The sequence below is a fragment of the Phascolarctos cinereus genome, unplaced genomic scaffold (genome assembly GCF_003287225.1).
Source record: "Phascolarctos cinereus isolate Bilbo 61053 unplaced genomic scaffold, phaCin_HiC Scaffold_5;HRSCAF=322, whole genome shotgun sequence".
NCBI lineage: Eukaryota > Metazoa > Chordata > Mammalia > Diprotodontia > Phascolarctidae > Phascolarctos > Phascolarctos cinereus.
In genome coordinates, this window is record NW_027555958.1 from 161,401,073 (window position 1) to 161,423,091 (window position 22,019).

A 22,019-nucleotide genomic window follows, 5' to 3' on the forward strand; every position below is an offset into this window, starting at 1 on the left:
TGCCTGAATCAGATTAAAATGTAATTGGGAAAGGTTCAACAAATCAAATAAAAACACAGCCTGCATAGATAATGTTAACTTGTGATTTTCTAAGTCAATATGCACCCTTGAGGGTTCTGTTTCTATTTGAGTTTGACACCACTGGCTTCGATGATCCCTATCACTTGCAAATGGAATTTAAAAGAGATTGACATTTTAAAAAAGCAGAATGGAATTTAATAATTTTGCCCCCTTTTGTCTCTTAGCTCAAAGCAACTTGAGTGTCTTTATAGGTATATTTCAAATGTTTTCCATGTTTCATTCATAATATCTTTAGAAAATATTTTCTCAACTCTCTCAACTCAAATTGTTCCAGGATAATAACTTATCATTTGAGAAAGTGGGCAAATGTCAGTAGTAGAAAAGAAAAATGCACAGAAAGCTGCTTCTGCCTATCTGTTGAACCCAAACTACCTTAGAACATCAAATAATAACTATAATAATAGTTGCAATTATAAAGCTCTTTACAGTTACAAGGAATTTGTACTTTTCCTTTCAGTCTTGCCATGGGGACTTGGGACTAGATGGGCTAGAACTAAATTTTCCATTCAGGTCCTACTTGTAAATCAGCTTACAATCTCTGGTGCACAATTATTTTCTATAGGAAAAACAATTTGTTTAAGGTCCAGTAGTGAGACAGTCATTTAAAACTGGAACCAACTCCCAGGGATACTGAGTGGAGGACCTGGTGGCAGACAGATCAGAAGCAGCAGTCAGGAGCAAGATTAAACTGGAGTTTGAGAATGAGTGAAAAGGCATGAACTAGGGGTCTTCCAGAAGGTTCAATACTAAAATAACTGGAAGTCTGAATTCTACAGATGCTGCCGATGTAATATCTTATAGAAAAATATGTGGGCCTTATACTTTAAAAGATGTTTGGGGATGAAAAAAGTCAGTACTTATAGATTTTAAAACAAAATTAAATTTAAGATTATTTTAATTTTTTTTAAAACTCCTGGTCTTTACTCCTTTACAATTTTACTGAATTTTAATCAAGAACACTCCATCACTTTGACATATATATTGAACACAATATGAATTTAATACACAAAATGGTTATTTAAGAGAAATAAAGTAAAGCAAAATTAATCAATAGAAAATGCAAAACATAATTTCACATCTGAAAGTTAGTGCTACCAAAAGCACAGAGAAGTGGGAGAGGTGGAACTTTAGTTAAGGCTTGAAGGAAAGGCAAATTTTAAAAACTGGAGATTTATGGGGAACAAATCCTTTGTAGACATAAGGGATATCTTGAGCAAAGGCAAAGGAACAGGAAAGGACACAGAGAAAAGAGACGGTGAGTAGTCTAGTTTGCCTAAAACAAAGACAGCAAGAAAGGGAATTGTGTAATGAGACTGGAAATGGTCATTTAGTGTCTGGTTTAGGACAGCACTGATTACCAGGATAAGGAGTTTGTACTTTGTTGTGCAAGAAACTAGGTACTATGGAAGATAGACAGAATATCTATTTTGGTAGAGAAAAAGTTTATTTGGCATGAGTGTGAATAATCGATTGGAGAGGCACTGTGGTAGAGTGGAAAGCATAAAATACTCAGACTCAAAAGTCCTGGAATTGAATCTTGATTATGTTACTACTTTATAAATGAAGTGAGTCACTTAACATGTCTAGACTTCAGTTTATCTTTAAAAATTAAGAGATTGGTATAAATGATATCTAAAAGCCTCTCTTCCAACTCTTTAATTCTTTGATCATATGAGCTACATCTCTAAGTTTTCTTGAATGTAGGAAATAATGCTTTGATTTAATATTTAACTTCGTAAGTACAATGGGCAACAAATAATGGACTGAATCCATGATATAAAAGGGGAATAAACTGTTCACCTTTGGAGAATTGATTTTCAGAATTCTGGGCTGCTGCTTTTAGCTAAAGCCCCAGCATACAAACACATCTTCCCTGCAAGCCTATCAAGGGAGCACTAGCCTGTCCAGCCTGGTATGAAATTTCTAGCAGAATAGCCACTCTTTTAGGTTAGACAAAAATGTGTTACACATAATAAGTGTCTAATGAATGTTTAGTAAACCAAAGTAAATTCAACTGACACAAGACTTTGCTATTATTTCTAAAAGACCACAGTTAAAATGCCCATTCATTAATTGAAGGGGGCAGGCTCTTTTGAGTCCCTCTATCTTTCTCCCATTACTGTATGCATACTGGATTAGTTTGTTAGCAATTACCTAATTATTAACTAAGAAGGAAAAGAGATCTGTGCACTGGGGAACAAGTCTTAGGTTGAGGGGGAGACACTGATTTTCAAGGGCAAAACTGGAGAATATTCCCCAATGGGATTCCAGATACCAGGCTGCTAGGAGGGGCCACATAAATGTTCCTAGCCAGGAAGAATGAAAAATGAGATTTCTGAAACAGGTAACTGGACATAGAGGGTAATATGATATAGGTAAGGAATGTCTTTAGGTAGGGAATATGTCACTTAAAATTAACTATTTCTTCTTAAAAATTTTGACTCAGGGGCAAGTACCCATTTTGTATCACATATTAGCACCCTTTACCTTACAAGTCTTGGAGAGTTTTTACACAATTTCTGCCACCACCCCCCCAGTGAACAATTCATTCTTTATTGGCTTCTAGGACTAATAATAATCAATTTGATTATTAGCTACTTCAGAAATTATTGATGTTCTATTTTATGTCTGACAAATTATATCTGATTATATAAATTATATAAAATAATTATGTAACTAAATTCGTTAAATTATATACTGGTAAATTGAATACCAGTTTGGGGGTTCCAAAAGTTGGGGGGGGGTGTAAAGCTGAGATTACACAAAATAAATCAAATACCCATGAAGAAATTAAAACAGCAAAAGCAGAACAGTTGTTAAGGTCTTACATCATCTACTCTGTACAGCTTTCTTCCCTCTTTTAAAAAAGCAATGAATGTCTAAATGTTAAGAAGAAAAGCAAAGCAGTTATCTCCAAGAACAGAAAAGAAGGTATTCATTAGCAATACTTACCCTTAACACCCTCTATAAATTGTCTATCAGTTTTAAAGGAAATCAAATGCCCTCCCTCTGGAGGAGGAGGTGGGACTTTTAAAACAAGATCTACCTGTCATTCCACTCATTAAGACAGTTGGCTACACATAATTCCTCAGAGCAACTTGGTCCTAAACCTGGGTCTACAGTACATTGTGAAAGAATGAAGAAAGCTTACTTAACCTACATTAAATCTTGATAATGCAATAATGAGTCTTTTGGAGGGATAATTTTAATTCCCCAATCTTCAGTCATAAAGACTATAGAGTGCTAATCTGGTTTGCCCTTTCAATTAAACTTGTTAAGGACTTTCTATTTAGTCAGCACCCTGAATGGGCCATTAAAATTCTTGTTCGGTAAGAGTTGTGTGCAGTGCACTGTTGTTTTAAAATTCCATTAAATCCAAATGGTCTTTATCGCCCCATGACCACTGCGACTTCAATCAGCCAATTTAATTACCTTACAAAATTGTCAGCAGAAGCAGCAAAGAAAAACAGGAAGGGCTATGACGTTATCAAATTGAAATCTTCTTTTTCGGTGTTTAATCTAGACCAGTCAATATCAATGATTCTCACCTCCTTTCCCTTCCTGGGGCGTTTGACCTTCCCCTTTATCCATAGATTTAGGGTTTAAAATGCATTCTGAGTTCTCCCACCATCTAGAGAAATGGGGTACAGTTGAAGGAAGGTAAGGTACGCCTTTGCTACCTCAAAAAGCATCCAACATCTCCACTTTTTAATACCTGAAATTGCTTCAAAAACTCAGAAAAGAATGCTTCTGAAATCCTCATATAGCACATGAGCAGTATATAAATGACTTAAGTAAGCTGTATGTAGGAAGACAGAAAATTGATGTTTCTCAATGTGTAAAAATAGGCATTGAACTTTTAGAAAAAAAGTATTTAATAAGAGTTGCATTAGCAAAGTAGATTTGAAAAAAAAACAAAGACTAATTTAAACTTAGAACTTAGACATGCAACACCTACTGCAAAATCCTACTGTTTCTCCAAAAGTGCAGTATTTCCACAGAAAACCTGCTATGATCATTTGACATTAAAAAATTATATCACAGCCTGAATGTCTTCACTATTGGTGAGTAACTGAGCAAAAGATCATGTAGCCAACGCTTTGACCAGAATCATGGATGGCATTTGACTTCTTTGTCTACGGAAGCAGTTCAAATTAACTTTCTTATGCTGGATAAATATTGAAAGACAGTCATTTGAGATTTGGGCCAATGAGCACATTATGGTGATTACTGGAATTAAACTCAAAGACTAAACCTCACTGAAGAAATATTTTCTCACATAAAAACCCCTGCCCATTTCTGAAATAGAACCTCAGAAGTCCAGAAAAGGTTTTTGATTGTGTTTGTGTTGGGATCAGTGTGTTATTTCAAGAGCAAGAAGATATATTTCAAAGCTGTTTTCTTAAAGGGCTGTATCTCAATTGAGAGAGATCATAACAGGGCAATTATACTTTGATGTGTGCTTTTTAAAAAGTACAGCAAGGATTTACACTGAGAATTTTTTTTGTTTGCTTTTCTTGAAAAGGTTTCATTCATTTCCTTTCCAGAGTTCAGTTTCATATTTGTGTTCACGTTTTATTTGTCTTTTGATAGCCATCATTACCCCTTGTAGGAGTCTCTTTACCTCATTGTACAATTTCAGACCACTCATCACATGGCCCTCTTACTTCACTTCTTAAAGGAAGTCAAATTCCTTTCAAACGAGAGAGAGGAGGAAAGGGAAGAAGAGAGGATGAGAGAAGAGAAGAGAAGAGAAGAGGTCTTTTGAACTTAGCCATTCTATTCATGGCTCAGAGATGCTACTCCTAATTATGATAGCTGCATGTTTTCTATAACCCAGCCAAGGTGTCTTTTGACACAGGATGACTTGTTTTCATGGTGTCTGCTGACCTGAATAAGACATGATTCCATGATAGAGGAAGTTGTCTGTGAACTAAGCCAAAGTAGGATTTGTTCCTAGATTTGGAAGAAGAGCCTTTCAATATAAAATCATTACTGCACTGGTGTACTTGGAAAAAAAACCCAAAAAACAAAACTCAGATGAACTGAATGAAGCTCAAGAAAAAAATAGCCTAAAATGCTTTTATCTACTGGGGAAATGACCTTTGGGAAGACATGTTAGCATTTTAGTGAAAATATTGGTTGAATATCTTGCCCATAAGTACACTTCCTGGTTTAACTAAAATTAAACTTAACTAAAGAAACTTTTATTGAGAGTCTATTATATGCAGAGCACAGTGTTAGGAGATGGAGAGTTAAAGATGGATAAGATGAGATTCCTGCCTGCAGGAGCTCACACTGCTCCTACACCCTGTTGGAGATATGTCTGTATTCTCACTTTAAGATATAGTTCTATCTGAAATAAATCACAGATTTTTATAAGCTAGTCCTTACAAAATGTGCTAAGCCTCCATGAAGGCCATCAGGCTATCAGGGGAAATGAGGCTTCCTCTTATTTTCATCAATGGCTCTTTCCAGACTTTGTGGTGAATCTTCGTGAGGGCAGTGTCTTGGCAGGATGAGCTCAGTGAGAAAATAGAGAGAGCAAAATAATATGATATAATATGATAGCCAAGGAGAGAGAGAGAGAGAGAGAGAGAGAGAGAGAGAGAGAGAGAGAAGAGAGAGAGAGAGAGAGAGAGAGAGAGGCTATATCCCACTATATTCTGAGTGCCAAGGCCCAGAAGAACTGCCCCTTTTATTGAATGATAGATCTCAAGCTGAAGGGATCTTAAAGGTCATTTTATAGATAAGTCAACTGAGGTACAAAAAAGTAAGTGATTTCCCTAAGCTGACAGCATGTAGCAAAGCTCAGATTGAAAAGTAGGTCCCCTACACCCAAATTTAGTGCTTTTTACCAATATACAATAGTTGACCCATAGACTTCCAAAATAAAAATTTTAAAGTATCCAATGACAACTATGGAAGGATAAAAGAAAGTAATTAACAATAGACTCTAGAGTAATTCAGGGCATCAAAGAGGTACATGGTCTGCATCAGCATGTCTTCTGTTTCATTTAATCTACCAGCCTTCTGTCTAAAAGCAGCTTTTTGCTTTGAAGAACCTGTATGAGTCAGACACACAGACCTAAGGCAGCTGAATTGTCAGTCAAGCTGATCTTGCTGGCTATGCCCACCCCCCTAACCTTTTGGGTCTACTGCATGTTACCTCAGGAGGAGATACAGTTATCCATTCACACACACACACACACACACACACACACACACACACACACACACACCCTCAACAACAACAAAAAATAAAAGACTAATTTAAACCAAGATAAGGGAGAAGTAAAGAGAGATGATGGAAGGGAGAGAACACACTAAGCATTAGCCCGCTAGCTTTATATTTCTTATAAATGCCTTTGATAACATATCATCCACAAAGTGGAGACTTCAGCCTCTTCTGATTTCTGAGAGAATGCTTTGGCATGCTGACTGAGTCTTCACTGGGGATCTGTGTTTCTGTGTAACCCCACATTTGCTGAAATGTCAGTGAAGAGGTCACCATATGTCCAGAGACCCATGTCACCACTTGAAAAGCATGTCCTTACCCTTCTGCACCAAAACATAATGAGTTAGATAGGCATCTGTGAGGAATTCTTTATTCTGTCTCTCCAAAGCTTGCTGCAAGAAGTTTACTTTACCCCCCTGGACTTTACAATGATGAACTCCATCTACCCACTGGCTCTCCACTCACCCTGTCTAAAGGAAAATGTGTGTGTGTGTGTGTGTGTGTGTGTGTGTGTATGTGTGTGTGCTGAAAGAGGGTGTGGGAGGAAAAGCAAGGAGAAAGGAAGGAGGAGACAGAATTAATCGAGTGGCAGACATACTCAGAGCAGGTGGCTGCTCTTTGTTATTGTTGGTTTCAACACATCAGAAGCAAGACTGTGTGGAAGTAACAGACGATGAAAGGAGGATTCAGTGTCGAGTCACCACAATAGTGGGAGCAGTAGGAAGGACAATACCAAATCCGTAATGGTTAATTTCCACCGGAGGAATGAGGGGGTTGGAGGACTTTGCCAGCTCTCAGCTCTCTCCCTTGTTGCCATAGTATTGCTGGCTGAGAAGCAAAAGCGGAGGCTGGCGTGTTGCCTACCTCTTTCTAAGGGGAGAATCTCTCAATTCAGCATTCTCCTAGGCTTAGACTAGGCAGGGGGATCACTATCACCCAGGCAGACAGCCTCACAGAGGCAGCTGGACTTTCAGCAGCTCCCAGGCATTGGTTGAAGTTTGGGTGTGAAAGAAGCAACCTTCCCTAACCCCTAACTCCAGTTCATTTCCTTAGCCACTATCAGAGAGAAAACAGAAGGAAGAGTTGAGATATTATTACTTTTCCCAAAAAAAATTAGAAAGTTCAAAATAACCTTGCTAGCATCTTTACACACATGTAGATCCTCTTTATTCCTAAACACACATTTTCCCCCAGAAGAGAACAAAACTCTACTTTGTATATAAGTAGTTGCTTCTTTATCTGGCAAGTTAAAGTTGAGAAAAGCCATACTGATACACACAACAGGGAAAAGTTAAGAACACAGACAATCCAATTCATCACTGGGGGTATGGGGAAAAGATCTTGATCCCCATTTAGAAGTAAGTTAATCTAGACCTTGTGCCATTGGTTCTAGGTACCAAAGTATTAAAGTATTGAGGTGAAGTCTTATTAGTGCATTCAATAAGTGTGGTATACAAAGAATGTATTTTATTTTAAAGTGTCAGCTCGTTTGGACAGCTGCTACATGATTCTGTTACAATAGCCAAGATTTTTTAATATGAAGATATGAAATGATCAGCGAATGTAGCAATCTAATGATTCAGCAAATATGTGCTGCAAGAGCAGAGCAGCAGTAATTAAACCTTCTGAGTTTGCACACTGCAAGTCTTCTTCACCAATCATACCCTAAACACACACACACACACATGCGCGCATGCACACACACACACACACACACACACACACGCTTTAATTTATTTTCCAAATAATTGCAACAACTCAAACAACTAACTGGAAGACACGAGACTTTGAATGCTTCCCCTGTCTGCTCTAACGAGTAAAGGCTACAGAACACCATCAGTGCACACATGCACACACACATCCCTGCAGTGGTATAGGACTGTTTAGTCACGCCAAAAGAAACAAACATTCCTAAGGATGGTTGTTGCTAAGACGTACCTTACACATCACCTTTATGTTAAAAAGGAGGCAAAAAAATATATACTACACTTAGAAATTCAACACACAAGAGCAATAATAACTCTTTTTAAATAATTGCCAATCTTTTCAGCTTCATAAAAAAGATGCTTTTGGATGTTATAAAATGCATTTTCCCCACTCTATGTCTAATGGGAAAGGTACAGACTTTTGCCAATCTATTATCCATGTTTGTTTTTTAAAGATTCTAAGAAACATATAGCCACTTTCTAAGCATAAATTTATCTGAGTAACTTTCTGTGCTTTTTTTTCTTCAAAACAGTCAGATTACATTTGTTTCCATACTTATTCTGATATAAATCATCCTGAATTATCAAAAGGAGATTAACTATGGGAACACAAATGCCTTTGTTTCTTCCATATTAAACTCAGATCTTCCTGATGAACTTTCCGGGACTAGATCTACTCCCTCCTACAACTACCGCCTAGGTCACTCAAGTGTTGTTGCACGTCGATCACACCTCATTTCATCTAAGCAAACATCTCTCTCCAAGCATTTCACCTAAAAAGTTTCACATTCAGATTTTAAGGTGAATTTGACGAATGCCCTAATTTCATGGGATTCCCTGTAATCTTTATTCACTTCTCCATTGTTTTTGAGGCCCCTATGTGGAGTTAGGGTGCAAGCATTATAACGTTATTTCTCCTTATTAAATGCTATTGGAGTGGGGTGGGCTGGTGATGCGGGAGTAAAAAAAAAAAAGAAAAAGTAACATACACACACACATACACCCCTCAGTTCACTTAACAGGGGCGGTTCACACTGATTCATTACAAAAGCTCAACTTTCAACGTTTAAAGTATTTCTGTTTAAATCATGCTCCTCCCTGTTAGCAAGCCTGAGACTTGAAATCTCAATAAAGGAATACAAAGGTTTTGTTTCCAAGAAAGAAAGGGAGGGAAAAACCTATAGCCTAATGTTCTTTCCGATGTGTTATGTGATTCTTCCCGGGGCATTCCAAGTTCTTAGCGAGGAACGTGGGGAAACAGACAGTGGGAACCTACCAACTAGTTGCCAAATTTTAACTAATCAGCCACTAACAGAACTCGGCTTTCCACCGCTGTGGAAATAAGCGCCCAGTACAAGGAATCAACATGAGCGCTGATCGCTCTGCAGACAGAGACCTAAGGGGCTCAGGCAGGCAAAGCTGCCAGTCACTTTCCCCACAATTATCATCATTTTTGAGATATTACTGCCCCAACACATACATATACAGTCCCTTAATACTGCTGCCTGGGGTTCAGGCGTTAGGGTCCGGATTGAGGAGGAAGACCGGGTTCAGTGTACGTCTCCAGAGGCTGGGGGACATCTAACAGATCTAGGAGAGCCCCCTTTCAGAAATAAACATGCGTATTTACATTGGGTTGCTACAGCGGAGCTTTTGCTAACGTACAACAAACAGGGATGGGAAATCTTACCAAATCTTAATACATGTGTGGTTCCTTGAGAATATCCAATCCACAGTAAGCAGAGAAGGAGTCTAATGGTGCACCTGAAGACTGGGTTACTTAGAATCGGGGAAATAATCTTCATGGTGTTTCTATGCACACACGCGCTGCACCTACTTCCCCCTTTTAGCGTCAGGCTCCCCGGTAGGGTAAGAATGAGAATACGTAGACTGATGGCCCTCAGACACGATCACGGCATGGTCACAGAGAGAGGAGCGAGTCTACGCTGCCCAAACCCATTAGCAGTCCCTGCATGTTCTTCACTCACTGCGCCAAGGAGCAACCTTCAACTGCAAGGAATGGTGGGACATCCATGTTAGTCAGGGAGAATCCTTGAGAAATCCAAAACACACACACACAATGTCCAGCCGGGTAAGCCTGAGGAAGCAAAGGAGGAGGAAAATCAATAGGTAATCCAGCCTGGGAAATCGCAGAGATATCGAGACATAGCAACAGTCACCGTACAAAGGGCTTTTTGCTAGGCTTCTATTCTACTGCACTGCTGCACAGCTTCTGACGTGAAGCCAAGATTAAGTGAGAAAAATTGAGATAGCTTCTCTCCTCTTAAGGCTGCCTGCCAGACAGCTTTCTCAATATCTCTTATGCAACTGATCTGAGCACCCTTGTGTTGTTGGAAATAAGTCGTGTTTGTTTATGTGTGGAAAAATCTTTTTGTTTTTCAACAAAAGACCTTCCCTAAAGATTGACTAGGATCTGTGCAGTTCTATTAAGATCAATTCATGAATTTTAATATGTGACTAGCTAGGTCGAAGCCACTATTACTTAGAATAGATTTTAAAAAGCAAAAAACAACAACAAAAAAAAGGAATGTATTCCAAGACTGTCAGAGGATATACTGAAAGTCTAACTCCCGCTTACGCTTAATAAGGGTCTTGAAATTCATGTTCACTTTCTATCACTTATTTTTATGGAATAGAATGAAATTAGGTGTCTGTATGTAGTCTTTAAAAACTTGTGAAGGACATCTCTTGATTACTATTCCTGACTAGAGAATTTCCCTTTATACATTTGGTTATTTTTTTTTAATACTAAAGATAAGGTAAGTGGAATCTATGTGATCACTAGTTTCTCAACTTGCCTGGGAGTACAATACATAAATAAGAAGAGAGCAAATGATGCTTGGATTTAGGTGATAAACTCCAACTGCTTCTATAATTTTATGTTCATGTTTCTTCTTACTGTGGCATTATGATGGTTATTTGTAGGAGGCAAAAGATCTCAGCTTGGCTTGAGCAACCTTAAACATCCTTGCCATCCCTTAAGTGTTCTTTAAGTTTCTAGTAGTTTTCTGGTGATATGTTTTGTATCCCACTAAATATTTGTATGTTCTAGCTGGATCTCCAGCCAATGTGATCCAACTTTCTCAAATAGTAATTCATTATTTAAAAAAAGTAAAACCAATAAGGACTTTATTTCCTTAAATGCTCTTAGAATACAAAATGCACTTATTAGCTAAAAATAAGCTGTATTACATCTTACAAGCACATAAGTTTTAAAATAGACAGTGTTGTTGTTTCAGATCATAAAAGAAGTTATCTTTGAAGTTAATAAAGATTTCACTGTTCATCTTTAAAAAAAATAATTGAGCACCTCAAAAGGCAAATCTTCAAAACTGTAAACTGATATTTCCTGGGAAACCACTCAATTCCTAACTCACTTCCTTTTCTCTTAAGAAAGGTATTCCTTTCAAAAGTGAAAGTTCAATGTAGAAATGAATTATGAGAATATATACTGTAATGCTAATATCTAAAAGAAAAACTGTCAGATCATTTTAAACACTGACATGACTGCCATTTAATTCTTAAATAGGTTTCATGTTTTAAACAGAGAGTATAACTACAAATATTACCTATATTTTCCTTGTTATGCATCCCTAAATTGTAAAAAAAAAAAACAAGTGACAAAAATTCTCAGCAAGTTCTTCTTATTCTATTATAGCAATTTTCTCTACACATCTTAATGTAAGTAATTGTAAAATGCTCAATTTAAAAAAAGAAACCTACATTCTTCGGTGGTATTAAATGTCATTGACTTTTTTTTAAAGATGGAGGCATAACTGCAGTGTCAAAAATAAGTATCATGAATGGCTAGTTCTGCAGTGGAGCAGGCAATTCAATCAACTAATTTGACTATTTGAGCACTTTAAAAGGAACACCTAGTGCTAAAACTAAGGGTATCTAGCGACTCCTTCAGCCCATATTTAGAACAGCTCTTGAAAAACATAAATAGTCCAAGATGCTCTTTCTTCTATTTGCTCCTGCATTTATTCCATTCTATTCAATAAATTTGCATTTACTTTTATGAGGACTTAGCTCTGAAGTAATTTTAATATCTTTAATTTCCTCTGATGCCCAAATATTGCAGAATAATTATCTGGTAGTGATTTGTGTTTACTTGTGAACAATCAAAACACAATTATTTTTAAATGTACCTGCTATTTTATATATTCTGAGAAAATAAAAGGTACTATCACTTATGTTTTATTATTTACAGTTAACATATTGTAAATTTCGAATGAAGTTTGTCATTTTTCCTATTTAGTACATATCACCTAAACCGTTTTTGGTTTGTGTGAACATAATATGAACACAGCTTAAAGGGGAGGAAAGGATAAGGATTAAGTTTTCAGGTTCACAAAGTTCTCATGCAGTAAATTAATCTCCAAATGCTGGAGGATAAATTACTTTTATCATAATTCCTTCAAAGAATCTATTTTAAAAATTGTTATTTCACTTTTCTAGTGCATTAAACCGAATAGTTCAACACCACGGACAGCGACTGCACCTGTCTGGATGAAGGTCTGTGATGAGACGTGTACGACCTTTTTCAGAACCATGGACAGTACCACAAGCTTCAAGTTCAACGCCATTATACTGTAATCCACACTAAAGCACCATAATGTGTTATTTGAAACCTCAAAATGCAACCTCCACATGAAGAGTATCAAAAATTAATTAAAATGAAAATAAATGTTTGTCTTCACATTTTAATAGGTCTGGTCTCTTCAATATTTTGTTTACTAGTTTGTGTGTCATGATTTAGGAGGATTGCTTTCAGTATCTAGAATCTTATTCCATGAGGCAACATTCATTTTTCCAGTGTACTGTGAAAATCACTCATATTAACTGTGAATTCATTCATTAGCACGAAGAATATCTATTTCTCAGTAAAGAAATGCTTGAAAGACCACCAACAGTTCAGAAGACTGTATAAAAGGTTGTCATTATTCAGTGGCTAAAGACATTTATAAAGTGTACAATTAGTTATAGCCTTAAAATTGACCACATAAGGATAATAGGTTGTATTCTAGTTCTTTTTAATCAAACTTCACAGAATTTTTTTTAATCAAAAATAATAAATTTCCTCCCAACTACAACCATCCCCTTCCCCAGATTTAGGAAAATCAGTAAACAAATTTAGAGGGTTTTTAAAATAACTTTTTAAAAACAATACTTCTAATGTTTTATTAGCATTGGCAGCTATGTGGTAAAATAATAATTCATTATATATTATTTGAGTGGAGAAAAATTAACCCTTCCTTAAATTGTGTCAGTCTTGTGATTCAGTCCAACGTTGAAAGAAAACCGACATTGGTGTTGAAGGCCATCTATAATTAACAGCAATAATATTTATACATGTTATTCTGTGGTATTATTTGGCTATTTCTGGATTTCTACCATATAGCATCTTTTATCTTTAGTAGCTAAATCTCTATGGACTCCAAGGTCAAAGCAGAAATTGCATAGCACACATACATTTGTTTTTGTGCACACACACACACACACACACACACACACACAGAGTGAGTGGAGTGGTTGAGTGTTAATGCAGGCCACTGGGTAGGGGTGATCACTATATACTAGAGTAATAATTTTTTAGCTTTTGGAAGTAACAGAAAGGAAAAACACACATCATGTTTGTACACTTTTTTATTTCAACAACCAAAAAATCCTTGCTTTATTGTTTTACATTTTCTTAAACAAATGACCTTTCAATACTAAACATTATTACTTAAGAGCTCATTTTCATTTTCTATTCTCACAGTAAGGATGAATCTGATTCTAGTCAGCTGCCACCTGCTGGGACATGTCCATGTGCATATTAATCCTCATATTGCAACATTCCTTAGGCTATGAATTTAAATTTCCAGCATATAGCCATGTAACTGACTACCAGTGTCACATCCTAAAATAATCTAAAATCATTTCCCAGTTCCTACAAAGGGGCTTCATATGGCTTATGATCCCTATATATTTATCTTATACAATTTTCCTGTGAATTCCTTCTTATGGCTCCACTTTTCTTTGCCATTAGAGCCTTGTTTTTGCAATGTGGCAGCAGGGGAACTCCATCTTACAATAATGCCTGACACACACCTATGTACTTGTATCTCATCTTGGCTGAAAACAGCAGCCTGTTCCACTGCTCTATGAGTGTGTCAGGGAATAAAATTAATGTTGATATTATTATAAGGTAAGGGAATATTGCTGCCCACATGCATTTAACTCCTGCAGGCTATACTATAGGTTCATTTTCAACTCTTGTTAATTAGTAACATTGTTTTGTACCATATTTCTCTCACATTGATAGTTAATGACGTGTAAGGTAGTGATTAATTTTTAGATGCTGAGAAGAAGAGTGTCCTGAGACTGAATTGTAATAAATTGACCTGTTCAAAAACTTTTTAAAGTTTTTGAAGCAAGGTATTTTTCAACAGGCTTTAAATAGGAAAAAAAAGACTTTCTCTGGGCAGTAAATATCTCTGTTATAGCTCTACTGAAAGTCGCCTTTTTTCAGTTAATTATCCTACAGATTTCTTAGGCTTCTAACAGGAAATGGATTGATGCCTTGAAGGAAAGGATCATCCTGAATTTATAAAGTAATGAAGTTTGATCAATAGAGGCAAAAACAATATTTTGTAGAAAATGAACGAAAGACCGCTTAAGTTACAAAAGAGCGTATAGATGCTTGCAAGTGGAAGATATAAAATTAAGAGATCAGATAATTTCTGAGGACCAGGATGCTTAGAACACAGGGATAGAGGGGGGAAGAACTTTTTGGCATCAATAAAACAGCAGTAGTAAGTTGTTTATTATCACCTGTGCCTAAAGTAATTTTCTAAGTCTCCTAGAAAGTCTCCTTGTCTTTAAAAACAGTATTGCATTGGAGATGAATCTGGCATGGCATAAGAGTTATTACTCTTGTACTCCTGCCATGTATAATCCAACCCTCTAAGTCTTTTTTTTTCTCTAACTCTGAAGTCCTGGCCTTTTTCCTAATGTGCCTTCTCCTGAACTCTAGATATTGCCAAAAGAAAATGACTACAACTCTTTGTCACTGTATAACCAAAGAAGATAAATGATAGCTAGATGAATGGATAGATGTATAGATAAATAGCTTGGTCCCTGCGCTTTGGTTATACTCTTCGACTAGAGTTTGTTTTGGTTTTTCCTCAAAGCTGAGCCCAATCACTGACACCTTCACTTTTTCAATTATTCCATTTACTGAAAGTGAGTACTCCTGGCCAGCAGGACCAGATATTTCCTTGACTGTAATTCATTTTGGTGAGCCGGACAAAACCACTCAGCAAAATGCCCTAGTGTGAACCCTGTGCGAGCAGGGGTCACTCACAATTTTCCTGTTTCCTCTTTCCCATGGGCTAGAAAATTATATCCTTCCCCCTCTTACCTCCTGACCTTTCTGGGGAAAACAAAACTGAACAGTTGTATAAGAGAAGAACCCAAGAGTCAACAGCAGAGCCCACACCACACCCGGGGAGTTCTTACCTTTCTCTTCTGGAGAGGTGGGCGGGAGGGCAGAGGGGTGGGGAGAGGTTGGCCCTGGGAGCGAGGGGAGGAGCAGTCCAGAACAGCCTGAAAGAGGCTGTCTAGGAAGTAGAGGAGCTGCGGAGGTCCGGGATCCGGGACTGAGGTGCACTCGGAACTCACAGTGCCAGTGAGGGCGGCCCCAGTGCCGGCAGCCACTTCTTCAGCGGCGGTGGCAGCAACAGCAGCAGCAGCAGAGGTGGTAGATAAGTCTGACACGCCTCCTGGCGGGAGCTCTTCGCCGCTCCCTTTAAAGGCGCCGAGCTCCTTTCCTGGGGCTATGGGCCGCCTGCACTCCAGAATCCCGCTACTCCCACTGTGCACTTTCATTCCCTCTTTCTCGTCCCATAAGAGAGCTCTCCACGCATTCGATCAGCTTTAATTCCAAGCATGCAGGTCAAAGATATTTCTAACTCTAGGGCTGAACCGAAAGGCTTCCGAGTTGAGTGGGTCGGGGGGTGGGGGTGGTAACCAAGGACTGGAGATATAGACTGAATGATTCTTGATGCAAACCTCAAGGGAATTTACCCGATCTCTGTAGCTACAACACGAATAAAGAGCTTGGGTACATTTGGTACTATGAGTGTGGGCTTTATTCCTTTCAAAAACCATGGCAACTAAAGTAACTCTCGAGGCCAATGACTATGAGCTGCCTCTTCTTTCTTTCTTTTCTATGCTCCCCACCCCCACTCCCACCCCAGCTTCTCTCAAGCCAAATACACTGCAATTTGCCCTTGATGTTTGCATTTCTGCTGGAGATATCTTGTCCTGGTTTCTCCTCCATCCCCGCACTTAATCACAATGAACTAGAAGGATTTCAAGTCACTATTCCCGGCTTTTCCACCCTCCTATAACACCTCCAGTTATCTGGGCAGTGGGAAAAACGTTTTTTCCTTGTAAGAACAGAACCGCGGGAACTCCAGGGTACAGTAGGGTCAATGTAGACATTTCTTTATGCCTTGCATATGTGAGAATTTCCATACGCGGCGTCTAAGTAGGGACTTCTATATACCCTGAATAGATAGGATTTTTCTACCTGGAGTATATGCAGGGACTTTTGTATGCTAAATATCTCGTCTTTCTAGGTGTCATCTTTACAACTCAATGACCAAGGGAAGAGGTTGCGATCGCTCTGTCCTCCAAACCTCTCAACTGCCCTAAACAACCATCAGCAAAAGACTAGATGTGAGATTTGCTGGATTCCAGTTCTTTCTAGATGTTAGTGATGAAGGGCTTTGGAAGTCACCTGTGAAAAGAGTTAAGAAAATGTTCATCACCCTGAGAACTTTAAGGGACTTTGAGGGAGCCTGATTTTCCAGGAAGTTAGTAGTGGCTGTATAGAGTCTTACAGTACTATATTATCATACGACAACAACAGATTAAGTCTCCGCAAGGAAGATAGCTCAGGGTCCTAAAATACAAGCTCAAAATTTACCTTGCCATACAGTTAAAAGAAAATAACCGGAAAATAATTCCAGATTTCTGATCCTATGGATGTGAAAAGTCAATATCTTTTTTAATCCCATTGCTGTTCTATCCTGGATGCTTCAATATTAACTAGAGGTGAAACAGCCCTTTCCTCCCAGAGGAAGTGGTTCTCAATACTTCTCTAGGATTTTTAAGGGAAGGAGGCAGAGACAGAGAGGGAGAGGGAGAGGAAGATAGAAATGGGAAAAATCGAGGGTCTCTCGGGAGAAAAGGGAGAAGAAAGAAAGTAAGGAGAGAAAAGAAGGGGAAAGAGGCAGAATATAGGGAAAGGGGTAGAGGAGAAAGGGAGAAGCAAAGGGGGAAATAGAGAAATCTGGAGAAATGTAGCTTAGTGGATCTGGAATTTGATGTCCGTATTTTATTTAAAAGAAGTACAAAGAGTACTATAATTGACAAGTCTGAGAGGCCTGGCCACCCAGCCCCAGTCTGGGTTCTGTTAGCTACTTCCTTGGACCTTGGGGTCTTAAAAAGGTTGCTAGAGGCACTCCTCTATGCTCGCCCAGCAGTGGATTTTCCTCAACCCAGAGGGCAATCAGCTCATTTTGAATCTGCTTCCATATTTCCTCAACCACTACGCCTTGGAGTTCCCCATTGCAAAAAGTTCTGGTGCCAGGCTCCGCCCCCTTTTCCTTGGTGCAGTGACCGGACTCCTTGACCCTCGAGCTCCGCTCCAGTGACAGGAGAAAGGCTCTCTCCTTACCAGTTTTCTGGGGCCTGCCCTGATCCATCCCGCTTTGGGAGGAAATCAAAACTTTATTGTAAAGAAATTATCCGAACATTGACTGACAGGGAAATCCTCTGCCTCATCCAAGAAGGGGGGTAGGGGGGAAAGGAAGGGAGAGAGAAGGGATGCAACAAAGGCGCACGGGGTTGGGGAGAAAGCTGAAAAGCTCCAGTTATGAGTAAACAACCGACTCGTTGTATGGAGGACATAAATAGTGAATGCCTTCCTTGTGCAGCAGACAGCGCACTACAGAGGCCGTGACTCACTCAGGGCCACGCAGAAAGGACTCGGGTCTCTGGGTCTTGCAGTTTATTAAGTCCTGAGGCACCTCACTACATTTGCTTTGCCACAGCCCTCAGGCACGCTTTCTTCTTTCTTTGGCCTGAGGTCCTACTGAAGAAAGAACCTCTCTAAAGAGAGTCACCAAGGACTGCGGCCAAGGGAGAGGCAGAGTGATTCTCTCAATCAGTTGAGTGAACTGATTTCGCTCTCGTTGCTAGGTTGGCTGTAGGGACACGTTATCTCCCCACAACCAACCCAACTCTCCGGTCTCTGAAAGCAGACTAGTCTGGGGATCGAATAACTTCAGGCTGAGTCCATCGTCCTGCAGGCCCCGGAGCAAAAAGAAAAAAACCTCAGCATCAACTAGAATACTCTAAGGAAGTCCCCTGGCCAGTCCTTGCATCCCTTTCTCTGGGTGAGAGGCCATTCCTGAATTCCAACCTTTATTCACCTTCAGAATATGCTATATGTTTTAGGAAGGAAAGGAACTTTCTGTCACAATATCCTCTGTTACTAGAATTGTGTTCTTAGGTCAGAGTACGGCACCTTCTTACAGCCCAGCAGTTAGGTTTTTTTTTCTGAAATCAATAGAGAAATTATTTATAAAGCTAGAAACGTTAGGTTCCAGAGGGTCAGAGTGTGGAAGATAAACGCAAAGCTTGTTTTGACAAATATGCTGCTGTTTCTCTGCAGGGGGGAAAGATGTCTAATTCACAAAGAGATAATTGGCTTGTTTAGAGTACTAGGTATTTTGTCTAGAACTCCTCCCACTTGTCAGCTTAGCCCACCAAAAAAAAAAAGTGCTTTCCCTCCATGGAATTCCCCAAAGCTTTAAAGATCATTTTCCATTTATGAAAAAATTTGAAATTTAAATGTCTTCTCCTCCTCTCCCTATCCCCAGATTTTCTTTCCTTCACCTTTGCTTCAGCTGTGGTCTTATCTCCTATGGTCTACAGGATATTGATGTATGCTGGAACCAGTTGGAACAGGCTTCTGAGTGAGATTCAATTGCTAAATTTTCATTGTGAGCATTTGCACCTCACAAATGGGCAAATCTTACAAACCAGAGCTTGGGTTATTGTTTTATTGGTTGTCTAGATTTAAGAAAGTGGTGGAGAAAAATGTTAATAAATCAGATTAAACTTAAAAATGTCTCTTACCCACAATTATTTTTCTGGAGACCTGGGTGTTAAAGGTTTACTAGCATATTCCTCTGACTACCATAAATTCAACATGATCCAATATAAATTCCTCACCCTATGACAGAAAAAGCAGCATTTTCATAATTATATCATGCAACAGCATCTCAACTCTCCAAGAAACTTATATAAACTTCAGTGTGATCATAGTTGAAGCAACATTCTTTACTGGCAGAAACTTATACTTGTTGTTGATCAAGATCTTTCATATTCAACCCCTTCTTATCTACCCTTACTGTCAGTCTTGTTACTTTATCTCAACTCCTTGTGACTATGCTGAAATACTAGATTTGAAGTAGTCTCTGTTTCTAGCCTCCTAGATTTTCAGATATCATGGCCAAAGTAATCTATCAAGGAATTCCCTTCAAGTACTTCATACTTCCAAAAGCATTCCATTATAGCTCTTACACTGCGGATTTTTTAGATTCTTCAGAAAACTGTTGATGCATTCACACTGCACATTGGCTGATGCCAATGACCCCATTTCACCACTATCACCACTGCCCTATATTTTCAAATTCATCCTCAGGTACCTCTTCTACTCAAATCACAATAAAATCCTGATACTTCTGTCAAAGGAAAATTTAATCTCCTTACTTATGTTGTATTGAAAGCATTCAATAAATTGTTAGATGGATAAATGTTACTGGCTAGGGCAACTAATTCTCCCTCAGTCGTAATCAGACCTCGGAACCTGTAATGTGGAACAATGTAGAGTGTTGAATTTGTTTTCAGATGTCCCACCTTTAAATACTGTTTCTATGACTTACTACAGGGGCAATTCTAAGCAACTCAGTTCACCTTTCTGGTTCTCAGTGTCTTCATCTGTAAAAAAAAAAAATAAGGTTGGTGTAGGTGACCTCTAAGGTACCTTCCAGCTAGAAATCTATGAGACTATGACTATTAAAATTTCATTTATTACCCAGTGGTTCTTTCAGCACTAACCCTTTCAATAATATCTTTCATAAATGAAAAAACTACAGATTAACTAGTAAAATAGATATTTTTGGACTTTAGGATGATGCTAATGGGTTTACTACCTCCCAAAAGAGTATCTACGCAACCAACCATTTCCAAATACTTCTCAATACTCAAAAGCCCCTTCCAATAGAGATTAAAGATGATTTCATCATAAATTTTCAGGACCTAAAAGAATGAAGTTTATGAAAAACCCCGAATCAAGACACCAATATATTTAGCATATTAACAAACCCTGATAGTAATAGATTATGATATTTATGTCAAAGTCCACTTAAGGCTCAACTCCAGTGCCACCTCCATATAGCTTCCATATCTCTAAGCTGTTAGAAATTCCCAGCCAACTACTAAATTAAATTTTATTTACTTTGCATGCAATTACTTATGTACCTGTTGATTTTTTTCTTGTAGATTCCTCGAGGGCAGAAGCTATTTTTGTTTTTCTGTTTGAGGATCTATCCCTATTGCCTAACTCAGTGATTAGTAAATAGTAGGTGCTTAAATTGTTTGTTGAAGAGAATTGAATTGATATTGGGCTTAAGATACATTTTTTTCAACACAACAATAAATCTTTGTACTCTTATATTGTCAGCTGTCCATGAAGAAGTTACTTAGGTATAGAGTTGCCATCCTACCCTCCTAAGAAGCCTTGTTTAAAAAAAAAGTGAACCATAGATTCATAAAATATTAGGCTTGGAAGGGACAGCCCCCTAATTTTACTAAGGAAACTGAAATCCAGAGAGATGAAAAAACTTGCCCAAGATCATATAGCTTGGAAACAGAAGACAGAGACTCGAACCCATGACTTTTGACTTTAAGACTGTCACTTTTCCACTATAAAACACTGCTTCCACTCCTTAAAATTCTGGCTAAGGCTCATGAGGAATAATTCCAGGACCTGAACAGTGAAGATTTGGCCCTGAAGATTAGATGTTAGTATAATTTTTCCTCTTGCTGAAAGTGATATTACTAAGGCAAGTTTTCATTTCCATAGCAGAGTGGGCACTTTTACTGGTTTGCTGTTTTTTTTTTCTTTGGGAATTTGGGGCCTGTCCTTTTTATACCTTTTGGCTTTCAGTCTAGCAAAGGATGCAGTAACTTTTGAATCTGGTTGGCCATCTCTTTGTTTAATCGTGCATTATTGGCTAGTGTACAAGAGAGGTAATAGAATTCAGTTATGGTTTTTAATTCTGTAAATTAATTGATGAGGCAGTAAAATTGGAATGAAGCTGAAATGTACAGAGACAAGGCTCAAATCAAAATATGGCACATTCTGCATAATGATCAATAAGATGAAAATCAGGAACTACATGGTGATTTTGCAATCTGTTGTCCCAACAAACTTTTAATATGAAAATGATTCAATCTCTTCCCTAGTAATGTCCCTTTGAAAATGTATTTAAAATCCCAATACAAAATGATTAATGGAAGCAACTCATCACTTAATTGAATCAATATTTTATGTAGTTGGTCATGTAAAAAAATAGAAACAAGTTTAGCCGTATCTAGTGACATTAGGACAAAATCTCATTTAGAAACTGAAAATGTGGTGAATGCAGTTCCAGTTCTCAGGTTTTTGCTGTGGAACATTTTCATTTATGACCTCAAATTCAGTACAGTTTTTAAAAAGTTGTAGTAAGCAAGAAAAACAAAGCTTCACATCATTAATATGATGAATAAACAGATACTTACATTAATGGAGATGACTAAAATTCTAGCATCTCTGCAAAATGGATAACTAGCATCCTACAAAATGG

At 38.1% G+C, this 22,019-nt stretch overlaps 1 protein-coding gene and 1 long non-coding RNA gene across 2 annotated transcripts in view; one reads left to right on the top strand and one right to left on the bottom strand.

Moving 5' to 3' along the window:
* LOC110216461 (uncharacterized) overlaps positions 1–12,756 on the top strand; it is a 35,532-nt gene extending 22,776 nt beyond the window's left edge. Inside the window, exon 2 of the long non-coding RNA XR_002326780.2 lies at positions 12,508–12,756. This is a non-coding gene — a long non-coding RNA (uncharacterized LOC110216461). The remainder of the gene's footprint in view (positions 1–12,507) is intronic.
* The window catches only part of GRIK2 (glutamate ionotropic receptor kainate type subunit 2), a 798,700-nt gene extending 782,694 nt beyond the window's left edge, over positions 1–16,006 (bottom strand). Inside the window, exons 1-2 of the mRNA XM_020998276.2 lie at positions 15,553–16,006; positions 9,716–10,123 (exon numbers count right to left, since the gene is read on the bottom strand). Of these exons, the coding sequence (XP_020853935.1) occupies positions 9,716–9,830 (115 nt within the window). The 5' untranslated portion in view covers positions 9,831–10,123; positions 15,553–16,006. The remainder of the gene's footprint in view (positions 1–9,715; positions 10,124–15,552) is intronic.
* Positions 16,007–22,019: the final 6,013 nt, after the last annotated feature.